Source organism: Ochlerotatus camptorhynchus, unplaced genomic scaffold (genome assembly GCF_037179485.1).
Source record: "Ochlerotatus camptorhynchus isolate MF236.1 unplaced genomic scaffold, CSIRO-AGI_Acam_v1.1 ptg000052l, whole genome shotgun sequence".
NCBI lineage: Eukaryota > Metazoa > Arthropoda > Insecta > Diptera > Culicidae > Ochlerotatus > Ochlerotatus camptorhynchus.
The window spans coordinates 1,375,728-1,398,154 of NW_027040542.1; the positions used below are offsets into that span (position 1 = coordinate 1,375,728).

The 22,427-nt window shown below is 38.5% G+C and overlaps 1 protein-coding gene across 3 annotated transcripts; it reads left to right on the plus strand.

Annotated features, from left to right (window-relative positions):
* The first annotated feature begins 1,132 nt into the window (after nucleotides 1–1,132).
* LOC135717218 (sialin) lies at nucleotides 1,133–20,607 on the plus strand. Of its 3 annotated transcripts, none has more exons than XM_065239196.1 (6): nucleotides 1,133–1,348; nucleotides 8,760–8,859; nucleotides 16,042–16,952; nucleotides 18,633–18,765; nucleotides 18,843–19,084; nucleotides 19,167–20,607. In XM_065239196.1, the coding sequence occupies exons 2-6, from the start codon at nucleotides 8,841–8,843 to the stop codon at nucleotides 19,368–19,370; spliced, it is 1,509 nt and encodes a 502-aa protein (XP_065095268.1). In that variant the 5' UTR covers nucleotides 1,133–1,348; nucleotides 8,760–8,840; the 3' UTR covers nucleotides 19,371–20,607. The 3 variants fall into 3 exon arrangements, with proteins under 3 accessions (XP_065095268.1, XP_065095269.1, XP_065095270.1); XM_065239197.1 differs by having other exon boundaries at nucleotides 8,763–8,859; XM_065239198.1 differs by lacking the exon at nucleotides 1,133–1,348 and adding an exon at nucleotides 8,674–8,688.
* The last annotated feature ends 1,820 nt before the right edge of the window (nucleotides 20,608–22,427 follow it).

Below are 22,427 nucleotides of genomic sequence, written 5' to 3' on the forward strand. Positions count from 1 at the left end.
GGACGAAGAAAATCTAATGGCGTTTCAATGCGTTTGGACGGAATTGAAACGCGTAGGACGAATTTAGAAGCATGAAGCAGTGTTAGATTTTTAATAATATCTCAACATTGTTTGACTCTTTATCAAATCCAACGGTACGTATGAAAAGGTGGATAAATTTAGAAGTTATCTTTGATGAAAACATTCCATGTTTTGTTCAAACCCTTTCCAAAAAGCGTGGTAAATTGCGGGATGTCCTTAGTAGGACGGAAATTAGATCAAAAACCCTACTCGATACTCCATTGTATCTTTCATGAAAATTTAATAACAATATTTCAAACGCTAAGTTCTGGTGATTTTTTTTTATTTTAAATTTAACCGCAGCTGTCCAAGTTCTACCGCCAGTATGAACATGAGTTGTATACAGAACAACCTTTCGTGCGTTACCAAACGTGAAGTATTTTTGCAGGCGATTCATTGAAGCTGCTCTTGCTTATTGACAGCTGAAACGTAAATAAATCTCTGAAAGAGCAACATGTTGTATCAAAGCGTGTCACCGAAACCAGCATAAAATTTGATGTATGTACTGAATCTTTGTCGCCTACTTAGCCAACCATGCGTTTCCTTGGATGTTGTTCTCCGAGTTATGCTCAATTCACAGTGTAGTACCTACGTCGATGTTGTACGTACACATTCGTCTGGGTGATGTGCTAGCGAGCCACATGGCGTGGCGTGAGCGGCGGCGTGGTGGTGTGCATGCTGATCGAAGATGGGTGGGTACGCGTCGCGTTGCGGGATATCGACGCAAGCTGAGCGTTGGCTGAAAGTGCGCACAAACGCCTTTGAACGAAAACTCTGCGAATCGAAACAGCACTGAAGAACTGATGGAAAGACGTACCTACAGACGGACGAATGGACGGAAAGAGAGCTAGAGAGTGCACAAGCACATGTCGGACGGAAGAAGACACATGACTGAGGGGTTGCCGTTGGTGAAGAATGAAAGCAAGAATTACACAAATATTTAATGTGTATAGGTATTAATACCCCCGTTCGTTTAGCTTGCATACGACGAGAAGGAGAGACGAGAAATCCTATGACGGCTTCGACCTCTGTGGGATTGGTTTTGGGTGGTTCAGCTCAGTCATCAGGGAGCGGGTCTGCCGCTAGAGCACTTGCGATCGATCAGTTTGCTACTCGCAGTCGAGCCGTGTGGACGTGAAATTGTGGAAGCCGGAAAATTCTCTCGTGACTTGCGTGGAAATAAATGTGATTGCTAAAAGTGGTGAAGTGATTATTTTTTTACTGCTCAACTGTGGCCAAGTGACTGTGAGTGGCATATATTCCTGGACCGGATTCCAAGAAGCAAAAAGTGGGTTTAACACATTTTACTACATCCTTTTAAGATAGTTTCTGTAGCTTGTTCTGTTGGTGTGTTGGTGGTAAATTACAGAGAACAAAACGAACAGTTTAAATTTATATTGCTCATTGAGAGAGAATCGTTGCAGTAATGCACGCGAGTATCGGTGCTTAAATATTTATAGAAATGCTAATTTATCTAGACGAGTTTTCAGCGTTTTTTAAAAGTACAAGACAACTTGAGTTTATCGTAGGCTTTTTTTTATAATAACGGTACAAAGATAACAAGGATTTTAGTTTTGGAGTGATTTTATTGGGTTGATAAAATTCCAAGATTGGATTGAAACCAATTTTGTAGTTGAGTAGGGACAGGTCTTTTTCATTCACAAAAAAAGAAGATTGACGTCAGATTGAAGATTACTTTATGCCAATTGTGCCAGCAGCTGTCCGTAATCGACGGTAATGACGCAGCTCACCATGGTAGGAGGCAAGCCAGCTGATAAAAAGACGCGCTATTATCCATGTTGTGTCTCGAGTTCCGTCTCGAAGAAGTCGGCACATGGCATTTGATCCACCATAAGAAAAAAATGTACAATAAAGTGTATATTCGTGTCACATAGCACCCCGTTGGGACTGAACGGGAGTTTGAAAAATGCAGAAATGCATGTATGCGGTAATCGATTCATGTTGCACCGGTTCTTCGACCTTTCTTCACAGCGTGAGCACACATTTAACCGTTCTTTCCCCTTTAGTTTCATCTTCTATCATGTATATGCTTACCATATTATGTGGAAACATACTGAATGGTTATATCTTTCGGAGAGAGGCGCACCTTTTTTCTTTTATGTATTTATTTAACATATAAATTGAGCTGAACACGGTACTGACCTTACTCACTGGAGATTTTCATGATCAAGGCGTGAATCGAATGTGAGGGGGAATCATATGGCCTTGGCCACTATTTTTTGTGGGATTTTGAAGATAAGGAAGAAGATAAAACGGTCCACTACGTTTCATTGTCTCCAAAATTTAATGTGATTACTTTTCCATTCATAAATGGACAGTTATTTACCATTTTTATCGATCAAGTGGAATTACCTTAAAATTATGTTTAACAAATGTTTAAAACAAAAGGTCTAAAGTGAGTTATGCTCTAATACACTCCTACCATTGAGTTGTTTATGATCAGGGTCCATTTTGCCAAGAACCGGTGGCATTTGAAATTAATTCTTTGGAAACCAGATTCTAGCATTCTAGTATTAATGAGACAGGTAGTTTAATCGAAATCAACAAAAAATATGCTTGAGGAAAATATACCCAACCGAGAAATGTAAGAATCTATTACAGATTTGCATAAAAAGTATTTAGAATTTTAATGTTTCACCGCAGTATTTTAATCATTTTTGTAGTTTTTATGTTAGTTCAATTTTCTCCAATAGCACTGCGGCTGGAAAATCATCTCGAGAAGGTTTTAAGCCAATATATTAATTCTGGAAAAAAATTGCTTGTACGCTACAATCCAAAGAACTGCCAGTATATGTGTTGTAAGAAACATATACAGCGTACGAAAGAAATCCAGACTAACATTTGATTTTCATGCCATTTATTTGCGTGTATAATGAGCTTCATCAGCTATCAAAACATTGCACGTTCGTAGCTTGCGAAATAAGTAAACAAGTGATCGAAAGCTGACGAATCGAAGTAAGCCGATGGTCGAAAAGTTTAAACGTTCGAAACATTACTGCTCATCGAAGAGGCTTTTTAAGCCATCCAGTAAAAGTATGGACGATTGTCAACATAAAACTGACAAAAAAAACTGTTCCAACCGAACAAAGCAGTGCGTTTTGCCAATTCGATTGGAACAGCTTTCGGCAGATGTCCAAACTTTTACTAGAGGACATTAGCTAAAAAATTTCCAACGTATCCATATGTTACGAATTTATGACATGTTCAGACTAGAGAGGGTCTAGGATAAGAGAGAAGCGCACTGGTGAACTGTCAAAGTCAGAGCCAATTGGGTTCTTTCAGGATATTGAGGTAAATGCATATTTGAAATCTGCATTAAAAATGGAACCGATAGCCTCAATTTTATTTCACTTGAACTATTTTATATAAGTGCGATTGCATTAACCAAAATCACCATCTTAGCGCCCCTCGGTGGGACTTTGTATGGGTTCGAGCTGTCAATAAGTAAGCTTAGCGTCAAACAGTTAAGTTATTATTTTGCTTTATATCTTGATTGAAAAATAGAGATGAAAGTCTATGGGTTCGAAAAAATATCATTGTGCTCAGAAAACGAAGTTCTTTCAGATGATGTATAAACACCGATACACACTAATCCAGGCCTCCGTCGTTCGGTAAATTTTGAACTACAGAACTGTCGGTAAAAGTTTCAAAATCAGTGCAAAATCCAATTAATAAAAAAATTATCCTGAACTTGTACAGAATTTGTTCAGTTTACCCCATTTATTGATGAAAAATGAAATTTATAAATGTTCTTGATTTCTCACGTGTAACGGTCATTTGAAAATTTTACCGAGTTATTCTGCTGTTCAAAAACCCGGCAAATTCCTACCGACTTCGGTGATCTGAATTAAGTGTGTACATTTTTTCAATTGAGCAGTGCCTATCTTGATTGCATTGGAAGTGTTGCTAGAAAGCACCTATACCTGCCAAGGCAGTTTGCTTTGAATCCGCTCCTCTCTTATCCTAGACCCTATCAAGTTCAGACTAGCTTTTAAATAATTTACGAAACACTTCTGCTAGAGCAACATTTACAGTGAAGTTTCAAATGTAGACGATTTTTGTTGTCCATACGTTCAGATTGCCTCAATGTTAAATATGACTTTTTTTGTTCGTATTAAGGAAATTTTGACACGGTGTTTTCAACATTTGTTTGTATTTTAAAACCACTTTGTAATTTTCAGAGAATTGGAGTTTTACGTCTTTAAGATGGTGTAGCGCACACAGTGCTAATTTGATATTCATAGCCGACAGATTCTGTGATTTATTGATCAGTTTGTGCGGTTGACTAGGTGTGACCAGTATAGCTAATTGGGGTGCCTAGAGAGTGATCCTTATACCAATAATTTAAATTATATAAATCTTAAAAAAGATCCTAGATTATTCTGTGATGAGTTAAACTTTCATGTTGCAACGTAATTAATTTCATAAGAGACAAATTAGAAGCCACTGCTGACCTACTCAGTTTATGTCATAAAACTTCATAAATATGAATTTTGATCGTTAATTACAAGTTACTTAACGCACTGGTTTTGATCCTGTAGTTTCAAATTATGTCCAAGTTTAGTGCAGCTTGTTTCTGAAATATAAAAAAAGGAAAAATATGAGGCTTAACAAGTTCTGTTTCGATTTTACCATATCGAAACAATGAACATCATTTAAAAGTAGAATTTAGATAAAGCCTAAGTGCTTTTTTGTAGCTTCATATATACGGATTTGAAAGTCGCAGTGGCTTATTCTGGTGTAAGGAGCACCATCCCCGGGTTTGAATGGTTATAGCATCAATTTGATCATAAGTGGTGTGTTGAGATATGAGGGACTCGGCTGCCTTAGACAGCCGTTTTTGCTTACTGAGCAGAAAATCGTGGGATCAATCCCCGGCTTCTTAATATTAAGCAGTTTTATAGTCACTTTGCTAGTTCATCGTGTGTTTTGTGAAACATGTTGCCGTCGTCGTCGTCGGTGCCGGGTATAAATGGTTACAACAACACCTCGATAATAAGTGGTGTGATGTGATATGACGGGCTCGGTGGCCTTAGAGCGACTGTTTCTGCTTACTGAAAAGAACATCATGGGCTTAATCTCAGGTCCCTCCACGTCCAAGGTTTTCAAATTTAATTTTTGTCTCTAAAATATCGAACAAAAATATTTATTGTTATTTAAGTTTTAAACACTTTTTTTTTATTTTTTACTCAAAATTAGTAACAAATATTGCCGTGTGTATTTTTCCTAAAAATATTGTATTTTTCCCTAATTTGTGTCATTTCGAATAGAAGTGACGTTTTCGTGCTACAATTTATTTAAAAATGTCTAAAACGCCATTTTGAAACACGTTGCAAGATTGAAAATAGCCGAATTTTAGCACAAATGTGAATGATTGCCCATAACAAACAATATTAGATAGAGCTGGAATTAGGGTGTAACAGCTTTTGTAAACAATGACTTCTCTCGATGTATTCTCGGAAGTCATGGCTCTCCATGGCAAATCGACATCACCATCGAGTAGAGAAAGGCTTCTCCTACCCGATGAATATGTTGGTTTGTTTAGTCGTGCCTTGAATTCAGAGAAATCAACAAGAGAAGTCATTGTTTACAAAGGCAGATACGCCCTAATTCCAGCTCTATCTAGAATTGTGCAAAGTTTCATGGAAAAAAGAAGAACTGCTCAAGTGTAGCTTTTTTAAAGGCATTTTATTAAAATACCCAACCTTCATACACACTCAGCCAATCAAACTCAAACCTATACCGAAAAATCTAAAAATATGTTAAACCAGCAGTCAAGATTTCACGAATCTATCGAAAGTGTTTTTTGATACACAATATATCTTTCGATAACAACTTCACATGAGTCTATGATGTTTTAGCAAAGCACTCTCAAATTATTGATAGTTGTTTACATGTTTAACAGATCATCAATCATTAACATAATCAAGATAACATTACATACTAGCGTCGCAGTTCGTCCATTTGTCTATTTATGGAAAATCATGGTCTGTAAAATGGTCATCCTTCATCCTAAGTTAATAAATTATATCAAGGTCATTGACGGCGTCGAATTTCATTGTTTGCTGGGTGCTAGTCCCGTGTACACCACACGCCAGTAGGATATATTGACAGTTCCCCCACCACGTGTAAACATCGTCGCAGTCTACTACAATCGACATAATCCCTTATGTAGCGCCAATAAAGGTGGCGCTGGTCCATCTCTTCGCGTTTTTTGTTCCTTGCGTACATATATAGGAAAGAACGAACAAAGGCCTTTACGTTTTCCAAAAATGTGATGATGATTCACCATTCAACTCTACGCAAACCGCCACGCTTGCGTAGGCATATAAAGTTGAATTATTCATGAAATATTCGCACGTTTTTGGCCCGCTTCCAGTCGGTCAGAAAATCACGTTTTCTGCAAGCTCGTTAAACTTGGTTGTCTCGTGAGTATGTCAAATTCTTAAGAAAAATTAAAATGACACCTTTCATCGGATTATCTCTTCAAAAAAGCTCGCAACATCACCACCATTCGCTAATGGCTTCCATAAAAAATTAACACCTAGTGAGGGGTTTTTCCTAACGAATATCCTCACTGATGATGACGTTCGCCTGAATTTCGACGTATAATCATTTAAAAAAGGTGAAGGTTACTCGGAGTGGAGTGAGTGTTTCTGGAGAGAACTGGTTTTCCGCTCTGAGGAAGACATTCATCAATATTTGCGCAAATTTCTGAGAAGACGTGGGCTTCTGACTACCTGTTTGCGTCGAAGGAGTAGTTATGAGCCCAATGCCTGAAGGTAAACCGGGACTTCGGTTCTGAAATATGAGATAATTAAAATACGGATTCTTTGTTGGTGAATACGCCACTAAAAGTTAGAAGCGTATGTATCTCTAAAAATAAACCGCCATGATAAATCAAGTTCACATGTGTGTGGAGAGAAAACGAAGAGCGTCATAGTAGGTTGCTTGCTTAGCCGATCCGGTTGAGGAGGAACATTCTGCAAATCCCGCTCCTCGAGACGCGTCCGTTTGGTACCGAGAAGGAGCGGATGCCAAGTCAGCGATTTAAAAATGCGAGAAAATTGAGTTCAGACGAGGTCATTTCACTGAGTCCTGCTAGCTCGCCTTGACGCTAAAGCCATGCCACCATGCGGGCATGCATCGAGCGAACGGGTTGGAAAGGTGCTGGGGATGCTGTAACCTGTAGAACGCAGGAATGTGGCGCGAAACGTATAAGCACGTGATGCGTTCAGCACAGTGGAATGGTTGGTGGTTTAAAATTACTAGAATTGGGTGATGTAAACAAATCGATTAAAATTTCGTAATTGAATACTACTTTTCACCGTCGAATCCGACAGATGTTGCACCGTCAATTATTTGCAGTTTGGTGATTTAGGGAAAATCGGCAGTTTCTCTTCTATCGATTTCGACGTTTTGTTCTTTTAGTAATAACAATATTATGTAGAAATAATACATGAAACTAACTGCGCATTTATTTATACAATCATTTGAAATCCATGCGCCCTCTGGTGGTCAGTTCTGTCAGAAGCAGTACGAAGCATTCAATTATTAAAGCTGTCTCAAAAATGATTTAATATTGCAAACAATTGTACGCTTGCTTGCCCGACGTCAAAGCTGTGTGTACGGCATAATGCCCAGCCTACTGCGAAATAGAGTTTCTCTGACTGTATATTCGATCGAACAAACTTTAAATGACGTCTTCTAACTGCCTTTTTTTTGTATTCTGATTCTATGTTATGGAGCTAGTTCTATTGGCGAATCAAAGTTAGCTCCTATGGAGAATAGAAGAACTACAACCTTAAAATTCACTTATTTAGCGAACAAATTATCACATTAAAGCTTCATGTTAGATAGCATTTCCAACCAACTCTGAAAATCGTAAACTTCACGTATGAAGTAACATAACAACACTTTGAGTGTATTTAGAACAATTCTACGTTAGTAAAAACAACATCATTATCACATTCACAGATCTTCTATTCTCCACGGGGATAACTTTGATTTGCCAATAATCAGTGTTATTTCTCCTCAACCGGTGCATCCTCCGACTACACCTTCTACCAGAGCTCAAACACGTGCTTTGCTTTGGATTTCGTTCATCGACCACCAGACTGCGCAAATGAGCACAGTCATTATAATTTATCTTTTTTTTCTCTTCTGCTTTCCGTGGGAGCGAGAAGCAAAATAGCTAATTTTCGTTTCATTTTCCTCGTCCAGCCGAAATTTTCGAAGTCGATCGGTTTGTTGTAAAATACATACCAATCGAAAGAAGAGCACCCGGTGGTCGTCCCTGGCGTCGCAATATTTTGCACAAAGTAAATGACCTTTGGTCTGTGGTCACCACAACTTCTGCCGTCTGGGTTGCTCCGATGGGACTGACGTGGAAGTATAACCTTCGCATGAGATGAGCTGAGACAGTGGCAATGATTAGATTAGGTGTTCAGTGGATAACGTAGTAGGCGATTATTTACGCAGTACACGTTTAACGTCGAATTATTTTCGTTTTAAGTGTTCAATGTGTGTTATCAACCGCAGTATTTTTTAACCAGATTGCGACCTTGGCATTTGTCAGACATTAGGTTCCTTTTTTCAGACATACAAGTATTATAAGCATTTCGTGTAGTGTTTACAATGTGCTAATTGATTTTCCACCTTATTTCTCTCTATTCCAGTAGCGGCTCGTCGCTTAGTTTGCCAGCGAGAAGACATAAAAGTAACAATCGAAGGTGTGACAGAAGGAGGGCGTCTAGAGAATGACTACAGGTGGCAAAGGTATGTATTACAAACATAATAGACGCTTGTGCCGACTAGACCAGCAATCGAAGTCGTTTTTTTTGTCTTGCGACTGATTGAATTGTTGACAAGCAAGCTGAATTGTGTGATGATAGATACCGGCTTGACAAGGCAATCTTATCTAAGTAGTCTGTATTAACTGTGCGGAATCGAACATGGAAAAGAATATAATTTGCTTCACTACATCTACCACTTATTTTTGCTTTTGAGCTGAGTGGTAAGTAGTAAAAGGTGCCACGACATTGAATAACACCCAGAGTGCAGTCAGTCAGTAACAGGCTGTGTATTTGTCGATTGTCTGATTGTGAATAGCAGCAACAGGTACAACAGAAGTGACACTGACACCTACCATCAGTAGGCTACGCTCAGAGGAATTGTAATAAATGTTGCTCACGTTTCAAGTGCCATTGTGCAACACAGCGTGCGAGAAGCTTGTTGAACCTATTATAAAATGCAAAATCCATTCCGCGTTTTACGGCCCCTAACGGATCTACAAAGAAAATAGCGTTTAAAAAAAAATAGTTGTTTGCATAAGCACTTTTTGTTGAATCATAAAACGCTTGAAGAAAGATTGTCAAATAATCTCTCTCTTTTCAGTCATGTTTGAGCTTTATTTTAGAATTTAGGTACTTTTTTACCTGATTTAAAAGTGCGAATAAGTTCGATAATCTTTCAATGAGGAATTAATCTCAACTGATCATTAGAGAAGTGATTTTCATTTTTGAATAATTTTACGTCATCTTCTACCCGTACTGTTGGCGTACAAAGTCAATCACTCGGCGAGTGTTTAAAATACACAAAAATGACGAACGATCGCCGGAAAAAACAATTTCAAGTGGAGCTATTCTTATCGACAGCGATTGAGCGCTGAAAGTACGTCAGTCAGAACAGTTCGTTTCGTTTTACTGCGAACACATTTCTATTGTCACATAGTATGTTTAGCGCAACCAAATTTCTGATTATTTTGAACCTGAGTTTGATAAAAGTCCAATTTTAAACATTCTACAAGCACCTTGTAATCAAACATTTGATTATGAACAGTGGTAAAAAAAACAAATCTAAGTTGGCTGTATAGATGGCCGCGGGTTAAGAAAAAATACATCAACAACCTGTCAATCATACAGGTCAACACAGGCTGTGGCGCAAATCATGCGCAAACTGTGACTCTTTCGTGACTTGGCGCTTCGGCGTAATTTTACTTGTTTTATTTCCTTTCGCAAGGCTGCAAAAAATCTTTGCAATTTATTGTTATTCTTAGAAACCGGTTGCTCGAAAAACTGACTGAGTTCGTTATCAATGAATTTGTGCGAATAGGCGTACCTACCCTCGCTTGACGACAGGGTCGAGAGGAGAAAAACGTAGTCAGGTGCAGTGAAGTGCCATGTTGCGTGTGATAAGGAATTTGACAATAATATGAATCAACGCGAAGGTACTTGAACAGTAGCAACCATATTTCATGTCCCTCTGTGTGAAAGTGAAAGTTGTTCAACATGAAATTATTGCATTATACCAGAAACAGCCTTGGATTCTTTTCTTATAGTGTTTTGTTTTCACTTAACAATTTGTGAACAAGAATTTTTCGAATCCGGTTTTTAATTGAGACATGATTTTGCGTTCGCTTTGCAAATTAATTGTATACATATTAATCTTAGGCTTTATTGTGTCAGTAAAAGATCTCTGGTGTTGTTGTTTCTAAAGTCGTTTATCAACAGGTTGCCAAATGATGTTATTGAAGATTGAAGTTTCGTCAGCTTTTGTTTAGTATATATGGGTTGATAACAACAAGCTGGTTGCTAATAATTGATGTAATAAACAAATTAATATCACTTGCAAGCGGCGAAATGATCACTGAATGGAAGAATCTTGGATGATCACAGTAATTGGATGCACTATAAGCATTATTGTATTGTGGTGGAAAACGTCATGAATATCTTTAAAAAATCCACAACTTGTGGTTGCGACTTCGCTGCATGTACTGACAGCAGGTAATCCAATTACGATTTTATATACGTCTCTCATCCGAGACAACAATACGACAATGTCATGTCGAGTTGTTATCTGCATCCGATGCCAATGCCAACTGAGGTACGGCTGACAGCGAATGTAATTAAAATCACATTAATACAATCCACTCGATGTAAAATTCCAGCGTGTGATGTTTCGACATCCGTATTCTGGAGATCATTGTTTTTCACTGCCACATACGACCACGTGGCTACCGTTGATACGCAAAAGGTCTCGCAATAATGCTCGTGACCATGCGATTAGCATAAATATGGGTAGAAATTGGAATCAATTTAAAATATTTGTGTGATTTAGCTTTTACAATACAGAATCGTTGGGGGCTTGTCTACTTCGATCATTGACGTAAGTACAGTCGTCCAAGGCCTGCTTGGGTTCTCAGATGGAGTTGTTTATCAGCAATCGTTTCTAATAAATAACCTCTTCCAGTCGAATGTAATAAATAGAGCTATTTTCCTGTTTTTGTATTGCTGGATGTGTACGGTAAAGTAAACATTCAAAGTTCATTTTGCAAGAATAGGGCGAGTGTAGCGTCATGCGATGTTGTGACGAGTATAAATCAAAGATTGTTGTTTATTTTGCTTCTATAGTCCACGTGATATGTGTTGTAGGAGAATTCTGAAATGGAATTTAATTTACATTAAATTATTGTGCATGTTTTCTACATTGTCGCCATTTACTCTGTATAATGTCACATCGATTACTGCGTATCAGCTCATGTAACACGTGTTTGTATAGATGCGGTCATTGTCCGTTGATTAACACTTTTAGTGTACACTCAACTGTTACATAGACAATAGCCAACGTTAAAAAATGTGCTGGCCATTAAAAACGTATGTAACAAAATATTAATTCCACAAAAGTGTTGATTATTTTTGCGCTTAATTAAAATGTTCAAAAATGAAGTCATAACTCGTTAAGAAATATCCAACGTCATTCAGCTTGCCCAGTCATCAGAGGCGAGCCCACGTCTGATAAAAAATACGACGCCAAATAATAATAAAAAAAAAACACGAATCGACAAACGCCGATTTAATCGAATTTCAATGTCAAGACGCAGTGAACTGTCGCATGGCACCCTCACAAATCATCTTTGGTGGCGTGGCATCACGAAGCATGTATCGGTTAACCTACACTGATAGGCAAAATAAAGTGCCCACCCCATCATTTTTTGAATTTCTCTCATTTATTTGGTTCAAATTAAAGTAAATACACTGTAGTATTTTTTATATCTTATTCTTTATATTCTTTTTAAGTTTCACTTATAGAATACCAGATAAAAAGAAGAGACTGACTCGAAGAAAAAAAAATCAAAATGGGTGTAAAAAAGAACAGTGACAAAAAAAAGTGCCCACTGCATTTTAACTCCAGAAAACATAAAATAAAGTAAAAGAATACCAGCCTAATAGTTAATGTGTCCTCCTTTGGCCTTCAGGACCAGCTGCAGGCGCTTCGGCATGCTCTCCACTAGATTCTTCAGGTGCTGTGGATCTAGTTCTTCCCAGGCGCGCTCCAGGGCTTCAAAATAGTTATTTTTATTGGTAACACCAGTTTTGTCAACCCTGGCATCGAGAATCGCCCACAAATTCTCGATGGGGTTGAGGTCCGGGCTTTGTGGAGGCCATTCCAGTGGTTTAATTCGACATGACCGGAAGAAAGACTTAGTCTTCTTGGCAGTATGCTTCGGATCGTTGTCCTGCTGGAATACGAATTTCTCCTCAAGGCCCGTCTGGATCAGCGAAACTTCCAGATTTTCCCGCAGGATGTCGATGTAGGAATCTGCCGTCATTATCCCGTCGATTTTCACCAGGCTTCCCACTCCACCCCACGAAAAGCACCCCCAGACCATCACATTTCCTCCTCCATGCTTCACCGTGCCTTGTATGTGGCCCTCCTGAAGCTCCTCACCCGATCTACACCACACACGAACCCGTCGCTTCCGGTTGAACAGTTCGAATTTTGATTCGTCCGTCCAGAGAACCGTTTTCCAGAACTCTAGGGGCTTATCAGCATGCTCCTTAGCAAACTTAAGCCGTTTGACTTTGTTTGCCTTGCTGATAAATGGGCGCTTCCGAGCAACTTTGCTGTTCAACCCCTGTGCTACGAGACGGCGACGAACAGTTCGACTGGAAACTGTTAGCTGAAGAGCCTCCTGGATCTCGCGGACAGTTACCTTCGGGTTCTTCTTCACTTCACGCATGATCTTGGTGTCCGTTCTCGCATCCGTTTTGCGCATCCTGCCTCTGCCAGGGCGATCCACCACTGATCCGAACGATTTCATTTTCTGCAGAATTTTCCCGACCGCTGTTTTGCTGATATTGTACTTCCTAGCGACAGACCGGTGCGATTCACCGTTTTGCACATCACGAACAACCAATTTTCGGATACACACGGGAATTGCTTTCGAAATCACTACGTCCTCCATTTTTTTCAACTGATTCAAATGCGATCACGTGTACAAATGCACCAGTTCCACCCGTTTGCTTCAATACATGTCAAACTTTCAAAACAAAAACAATCGAGGGGTTTTCCGATGGAAACTTATCGAAAACATACCGATTTTTGAAGTGGGCACTTTTTTTTGTCACTGTTTTCTTTTTCAATCCAAATTGATTTTCTTTTACTTCAAGTAAAACTTTATATTTTCAGTATTCCATAGGTGTAACTTTAAAAGAATAATAAAGGTAAGACATCGAAACAGACTACGGTGTGTTTATTTGAATTTGAACCAAATAAATGAGAGAAATTTCAAAAATGATGGGGTGGGCACTTTATTTTGCCTATCAGTGTAAATATTTCATTGATAAATAAAATTTCTCACTTTCGAGAACATTCGTCATCGAAGCAGGCTGGCAGTTCAATAACAATTCGTAGTAGGCTGACTTTAGCAAACACCAACTGGGATGGATGAAGGCGCTACGTCCCGTGGTATATGGTAACAGTCAGGGTTCAATTTAAACTCACGTTAATTGACCCCTACCGACCCGAGAGAAATTTGTTTTCATTTAATCAAATCGTCTGGTAGATAACTGTTGTGCCATAAACAACAAGGCGAAACAATCGTGGCCTCGGGTTGATTCTTTGAATAAAATCATTTCAAAAAGACATGGAGCAGCAGCTTTGAAAACGGCGTATACATTGAGATTAAGCGTTAATCTGTTGTTGGTAGTGTGAATGTAGCCTTTTCGGTGGAATAGAAGCACTCAATTAATTTCCATTTTGCATGTCATTGTTGTTTATCATCATAGTGTTATAAATCTTGAACGCACAATTATCACCAACTGTTGCGCATGAACGCTTTATGTTTGTGTTGTTGCAAGATAGACTGACAAGCAAGGGCTTTATTATCACCAAAATATTCAAAATAATTAACATCTCGCTGTAACTGGTCTTTACCACATTCGATGAGTGGCACGCTTCAGTGATCACAATGTAGACGGCAATAATGGCATTTAGCGCGAATATTTAAATTTGTTTGGCAAACTGTTATTTTGATTCACGTGAAAGTTGTATTTTTTCCATTGGATTTATTGCACATTCATTACCTACTAAAATTGCCAAAGCGGATGTGAAATGCACGAAATGTTTCTATAAGTAAAAGTAGCATATTTCTTGTTTTGAAAACTTATATGTTGTAAACTGAAACGTTTGGTAGGAAGGTTCAAAAAAACTCATGTAATCGAGACCAATATAAATCAATTGGTACACTAGATAAAAACAGCATATGTCTGTCGGGAAAAGTGTGTATGTAGAACAACTATTAATCAAGATACTGATTGAAACATACGGTTTGTCACTGCAGTAGCAACGACGCTCATCGCATTCTTCAATGCCCTATCATCATTCGGCCGCTCATAATCATAACTTGTACCTACTCACATAGGAAAATGTGTCATCTTTGATTACACTCCTTACAACTGTTATGTGATGTGACACCAATTTACTACTCCTGCTGACTATACGGTTGCGAAGGTGACCATCAACGTAAACACATACGTCCACGCATACGTCATATATGTAATTGTAATTTGAGCTCAGATTTCAGGTTCACATTCATGGCATCCTGCAACTGTTTGTGGACCGCCTGCTGCGTTTGTTAACACTTCCTATGCACGATTGAAAATACGCACCATATGTCTAAAATGTCCATTGATGACTGATAAGGCCGTGCTCGGTCGTTCACGTTGATTTAACGGAAAGAGAAAGTTGTATGCACCAACAAAACGAGAATTATTGCGTATTTACCGAGCGGTTCCCACAGTTCAATGTCAAAGTGGTTTCTATTTTAAGATTTTTCCACCTCAACTGTTGTTTTACGCAAAAAAAAATCGGGTAGGCAAATTATTACTCCGATACTTCCTACTTAGTTTACCTTATCTGTGGTGTCACACAATTCGTCATCTTTGGCTTTAAAAAAATCGCGTGACGCACTTGGCAGTAAAACGGTTATATTTAAACATGAAGATGCTGTAACAGGTCACGTCATATGACACGATAGTCATGAAAAGTTAATTGAAATAAATTGAAGTGGGACAGATAGTTCAACTCCTAATTGTACACATTTAAATTTGTTTATCACTTTCAATGTCACGCTGTGAATGATTTACTGTTTGAATTTAGTTCTAGATGGATATTATTGACCAAATTGACCTTATTGTCCGGGTTGATATGTTTATGACTATGACTTTCTTTGGAGGCCAATTGAGGTCTTCTGTATTTCTGAAGATGCTTTTTGAATTGACTCAAGCGATCTTCTGGAGGATTCTCAAGAAATTGCAAAAACTTCCGTAAGATCATAGTCATTTATACGAGCAACCTAATAGTGAAGTTTGAGACTTGTAAGGTAGTAATCAATTAATCAATTAATCAAATAAACCAAACGCCATTTTTGCTGAGATCTTAGCAAAATATGCTCAGCTGTGCAAATTTTGGTAAAATTTTTCGTGATTCGGCAAAATATAAGGGTGTAGGAATTGAATTTGCAGCAATCAACGATACGATTCAGTTATTCATTTACTCTGTTCAAGATATACAAAATGAGTTGGATTTCATGTTATTCATTGTTATTCATTACCTTTTTGAAAAAAATGGAGAGATTTGAAGAGAAATTTATTTCTATTTTTCATTTGTTTCTTTCAGGTTGGCTAACATGTCGCCAAGTGTTGAACATCATGGTCATTTTCGGCTTTATGCTGAACTATGCCCTGCGAGTCAACTTCACCATTGCAATCGTAGTGATGGCAAAATCGCTGAAGAATCTCACAACCGGTGGCATGGACGAAGGTCTACTGGGGAATGAAACCTCGACAGCCTTGGCTTTGGGTGTGGCCTCGACGACCGAGATGAGCGCCGTCAACGAGGAGGACAAGTTTGAGTGGGACGCCTATCAGCAGAATCTGATGCTCGGAAGCTTTTTCTGGGGCTACGTGCTGACGGAGCTGCCTGGAGGCCGTCTGGCGGAGATTGTCGGAGGACGCCGCGTCTTCGGATATAGCATGCTGTTCGCTAGTGTATTGACTTTGCTTACTCCTATAGCTGCTTACACCAATTATATTGCGGTAGTTATATTGCGAGCTGTTCTAGGCTTTTTCCTGGGAGCATCCTGGCCGGCGATTCATCCGTTGACTGCCGTCTGGATTCCACCGATGGATCGGTCCAAGTTTATCGCTAACATGATGGCTTCATCACTCGGTGCAGCTATCACCATGCCAATCTGTGGCTATCTGATTGCTACCGTTGGATGGCAGTCGGTGTTCTACTTCACCGGTGGGCTGGCCCTGGTGTGGTCGGTCATTTGGTTCTTAATAGTGTTTGAAACTCCGGCTTCTCATCCACGCATCTCTGCTGAGGAACTTAACGAGATCGAAACAGCTATCAGTGCTGTCTCCAAGGCTAAGAAACCTACGTACGTTCCGTGGAAATCGATTATCACTTCGCCACCGGTCTGGGCAATCATCCTGACCCATGGTGCATCCGTGTTTGGCTTCTTCACTGTCGTGAACCAGCTGCCAACATACATGAAGTACATCCTGAACTTCAACATCAAAGAGGTAAGCATTTATATGTGGACATTTTGGAAAACAAATCCTGGAAATCTGAGACCAAAAAATAATGGCATTTCTGTTGGAAAAAAAAAAATACTTTGGCAACACTGAACGAATACAGAGAAAGGTGGTAGCTACTAAACCCTCACTATAGTATACTATATTATATTATAGTTTCTACTATTCACTGTTTCCATCTAAGGTAATCTATGTTAACCCAATGTTGCCAAACAAAATTAATAAATCAAAAAGCTTAGTTCAGGGTTTGAGTATTTAACCTAGCTTAACATGTAGACTAGGGTGCTTCATCATGAAAAAAAAAATGTTTGCTATAAATGCAGCCATCCTCCGTTTGATTAATTTATAACTTCAAAATATTAGTCAGTACAATGCAATCAATGATAAAGGCTTATGAAGGTTTAGCAGTTTAAATTTCGGATATTTCTAAATTTCGCTGTCAAAATTAAGTATGTGGTTGCTAAGACAATGATTAACATGGCTGCCTTTTTTACGTTTGATTGTAGTTCATAAGATATTGTTCGTTCTACTGAAAATCTATGCGAGCTTTTGGTTGGCAGCACTTCTCGTTAAGTGAAAGTATTAAAATACGTAAACATAACAAAATTGAGTAAATTGATGGTTAAATAGTGTTGTGCCTGTGAAAAATATGAATTTCATTACAACAAAGACACAAACTTGTTGACTATTGTCAACAAAACAACCATGCATTCAATTTGACAGCCATTGGACAACTTGAATCTCGACTTTACTCAAAGATAGAGTGATATCAGTGAAATTTAAGGACACGAGGGAATTCTTTTTCCATACAATTGACCACTTTGTCAAGCAGTTTTGGCGTGACTTTCTACCAGCGATTTCACAAAACTGAACCAATTAATTTCTATTTTTTTGTGAAACGCACAAATGTTGGCTACTTTTTTCGAGGTTCTAGAAGAAAAAATCTCAAAATAATGTTTCATTTCAAAGTTCGAGTGGTAGTAAACGTCATTTTATCTGCTCGAATGAAGTGGTTAATTTGCTTTACCACTTCGCATTTTCAAGCGCCCTCATCTGGCGATCTACTCAATGTACAACATTCAACATGAATCTACAAGTTTGTTGTAGAGAAGCAAGCATAGTGCTTAATTTTCGGATCTGCATGACTTCTTGATGGCGAGATTAGTGCCAGTGAAAACACGAAGTGTAGAAATTCCGTGAACTTTACCCTTAAAAATCTCCCATAGTAATTCATCAAAATCTCCATGCAACCCCAAGTAACCAGTAAGCTCGCTATTTACCTTTTTTAGCAATATAAGGCTGATATACGGCTAATATAAACTTTGAAAGCCCCATACTTATTAACAATATGTTTCAAAAACTGTGATTTACAGACAGTTCGTGGGTTTGGTGGTTACTCGGGATCTTTAAATCTTTTGCGTTACCCCTAAACCATCATCAATCTTTGCCATTTTTTGCACTGATTTTTGACTTGGGGCTATGAATCGTATTGGAGACCGATGATTTAATTTAGTTAACCCTTTAAGTTATGTGTGTGAGGAATTTTTAACTTTTTTTGTACACCGTGTTATTGAAATGGGAGCTGGGTTACGATTCAAAATTTTCCCCATTATACCATGACCTACTATTAGACGTAATTATTCGCAACTAATCACCGATTAATTTCAGAATGGTCTGCTGTCGTCTCTGCCGTACTTTGGCAAATACGCCATGGCTGTGATATCTTCCCACCTGGCCGATCATCTGCGTAAGAACGGAACACTTTCAACCACTGCCACTCGCAAGATCTTCACTGCTTTCGGTTAGTACCCGTTCTGTGTGCAGACTGTAACTGTAGTTCAAAATACACGACTAACTTGTACCACGTTTATTCAACAGCTGTCATGACACCCGGATTCCTGATGATTGTCCAGGTGTACATGGGCGAAAGCCGTCACTGGGCCGTTGGCATCTTCACACTGGCTTTGTTCTTGAACGGTGCCGTCACCGCCGGTTACTTGGGCAACGGTTTGGACATTGCACCGAATTTCTCCGGCACGATCTTCGGTATGGCTAACACACTATCCTCATTCGGTGGTTTCGTGTCCGCTTACATGGTCGGCGTGCTGACTAATGACAATGTGAGTATTGTTGATCTAAAATTGCATGTCTTGGACGATCTATAAAACCCTATTACAATAAACTTTCCTATTTTCTCGACAGCAAACTTATGGCCAGTGGCAGATTGTGTTCTGGATCTTAGCGATCATCTATATCGTCGGTTCCTCGGCATACCTCATCATGGGCACCGGTGAGTTGCAGCCATGGAACAATCCACCGGAGAAGGGCGGCAACAATTGTGAGACTGAAGAAGGTGTACCATTGAATCAGCAAGTCCAAAATAACAAACAAATCTCATCGTCCTAAGAAGGAGTGCGCGTACAGTTAGAATATACTGCTGTGGCGGGCAGCTGGATATAGGATCAATTATCAGATGTTAAAACAAGGTCGTGTAGCTTTCCCACCGGAAATGATGCGATCGGTTTTATAGAACTAGATACTTATTTGTTTCTCTGCGAATCACAACCATGTCTGCCGAGGACTTGGAAGTGCGGGATGTAAATTTTAATTTGTTTACTTTTTTAATGCGACACAAAAGAATGATAGTTTTAATTAATTTGCGTGAGTGATTTCTTTTACCTTAGATGAGTACTACTTACAGTAGATTTCAGAATGAGACAGGTAGATTTTCGTGATTTGCTATAGCATTTAATAATTTATTTTGTTAAGAGTGAATCGAGACGAAAAGCAAATCAGTGGTAGTATTTGAGTTTATTGTGAGTTATGTTACGTTGCTGTTACAATGCACAGATGTTTACATCGCTCCGATCGTGCAATCTTATTGTTTCGATCGAAATCATCTGTGAACGACCGTATGGCTGGATAAACCATAAGAATCACAGTGTGTAGAAAAGAGGACCGTTTGAGCGAGAATGTGATTCTATTCGAAATGTGTGCTAAATATCTCACCTCTATAAGATAAACACCCCTTTTCTGCATTCCGTTCGAAACGGATTTCCCATACAAACATTTTTTTTTGTATGAAAATTCCGTTTCAAACGGAATACAGAATAGGGATGAAAATTCAAAGTTCTCGTTCAGATTTCAATTGGTACTGCTAGAGTTTTCATGTTTTAGTGAAGACGGTCGGTAATTTGCATTTTGTGAAACTGAAAGTAGTATCCAAATGCAAGCTGATGAGCCTTTAATTTTGCAAAAATAAAAACTAGAACAACAGCGAAGATAATCATCGAAATTCTCTGATTGTCCCATGTAAGGATACATCCATTATGAACCGGAATTCAAACTTATATAAATAAATCGCGGGTAGCCATTTCAAACACGTGCCTTTCTACTGAAATGGTATCAGAAGCAGAAAACAAGCCAAGTGCACTTTGAAACTTTACATATACCTATATACAATAGAATAGAACGATGTGTATACTCTCAAATAATCAAACAGACAAAAAATGGCCACTTGTCAACAGTTATTTTTAGGGTCCTTTTATTTTATTTACAATGATCAATAGAAAAAAGTAGAAAAGTATACAAAAGTTTTTAAATTACTCAATTTTAACAAACGGAAATAAATGTTAGAAACTTGCACTGTGGGTATTAATTTTGAAAGAAACTACATTATTGCATTGGATCATTTGGGTTAAGAAACGTTTACTCGTATTGTTCAATGTAAAGAAAGCGAGAAGGGTTTAGTAATTCATGTTTGATTTTAGGTATTAGGAGTTAATCCACACTCATCATTCTCTTCTACCATCCTGTTATGCACAGTGGTTGCTCGCTACACCGAGGGGGCGACATATCTAAATCTCAATTGTAGATGCTCAACAAATTTCACACTAGCGAATCAATCTTCGAAAAATCTTCTTTCATTTCTCGCATCTACTTGCATCGCGCATCACCTTTTTGCAGGAAATCTCCAGCATCGTCATCAATCTTCTTTCTATATACTCAGCGTGCGCGCAGCTAACCACAGCAAAACACATTTTTCCTACATCGTAGATAGAGTCGCCCCCTCGCGCTACACAGTGTTTCAAAAAAAAAAATGACCTTATTCCTGAATGGACAACTTTTTGAAACACTGCACAGTGGAGATTTAAGGAACAGAGAGGATCAACATTGGCTGCCACTGGCCAATTATGTTTTACATAAAGTATATGTTTTTATAATGGAAAATTCCAAGCCATCGATTCTGATTGCGCACACTACGGTAAGTACGTATTTTTGGCATTTTCATTTAAACGCTTTTAACAATCTATTTAGTCAGAAAAGTTTAGTAGAACGTCCCAATTATGTTTTTCACAATCAATAGGTTACCGTTGGGAAACTTTTAGGAAATTTATAGAAGACTATGGGGTCAAACAAGCCAAATATATGTCAAACATGTATAAAGATATATTTTAACTCTATTTAGAAAAAAAAACAATGTTTACAATCTATAAAACATTCAGTAAATTATATTTTATTCTGAAAAGTGCCAGAACAAAAGATGTTCCATACAGCTTAAAATTATCAAATCCGTCTATTATAATTAGTATGCTTACTGTGTTTCAATAGTTACTCAGTTTAATCCTTAAGAATACATATGGGCGAGAATAAGGAACACACGGAAAAGCTTAAATAAGTACTGACTATTTAATGATAAATTGACAAACATGAGACGGTCCGATAAGTTGTGGATCAACTGTGCTACTATGAGAAAGAGATGGTTAAAAACCGAAAATAAGCCAGCAGCAAGTTTTGAGATCATTTTGCACTCGTAGACCAGGTAGTGACCAGGTAGACCAGGTAGTGACCAGGTAGAAAAAATTGCCTTATTCGAGAATTTTCAGTTCATTCATGGAATTTTGGGGTTGAATAGGCTCAAAACAGCTTTTTTTTTTATTTATTTTTTGGGAGGTTAGTTCATCTCCGAAATGAAATTATGCCATTTACCTGAATAAACAAATATTTTATACTGGGATTTTTGTTGGTAGATATTTTTTAAACCTTTTTATCCCTACAATCCCCACTGTCCACTGTGAAAATATAGATTTCTGGACATACTCCAGGAGGACCTGCAAGCCCTGGGAGTTTTCAAACGATGCGTCCTTAGAATCATCCTTGGGCGGGGTATTTGAAAACGGTGTATGGAGAAGAAGAATGAACCACGAGCTGGCGCCCCTCTATGGCATACCAAGTATCCAGAAATTCACTAAAGCTTGAGGGGTGCAATAAGCTGGACATGTTGTAAGAATGATCTCGCAAAAATGATGTTTGCCTCGATACCGGCGATACAAGACACAAAGGAGCGCAGTGAGCTACACACTTAGAAATTATCGCTGACTTCGGTAATTTTTACCGAAATCTGAACAGCTGAACTGTTCGGTAAAATTTATGCAATTCAATTCAATTGCTTTTCAGCTATTT

Excerpts from the sequence above, each read along its gene's own strand:
- LOC135717218 (XM_065239196.1), top strand. Across the intron at positions 18,766-18,842 it reads CAAGATCTTCACTGCTTTCG|CTGTCATGACACCCGGATTC; the intron begins GTTAGTACCCGT and ends TTTATTCAACAG. Across the intron at positions 19,085-19,166 it reads GCGTGCTGACTAATGACAAT|CAAACTTATGGCCAGTGGCA; the intron begins GTGAGTATTGTT and ends TTTTCTCGACAG.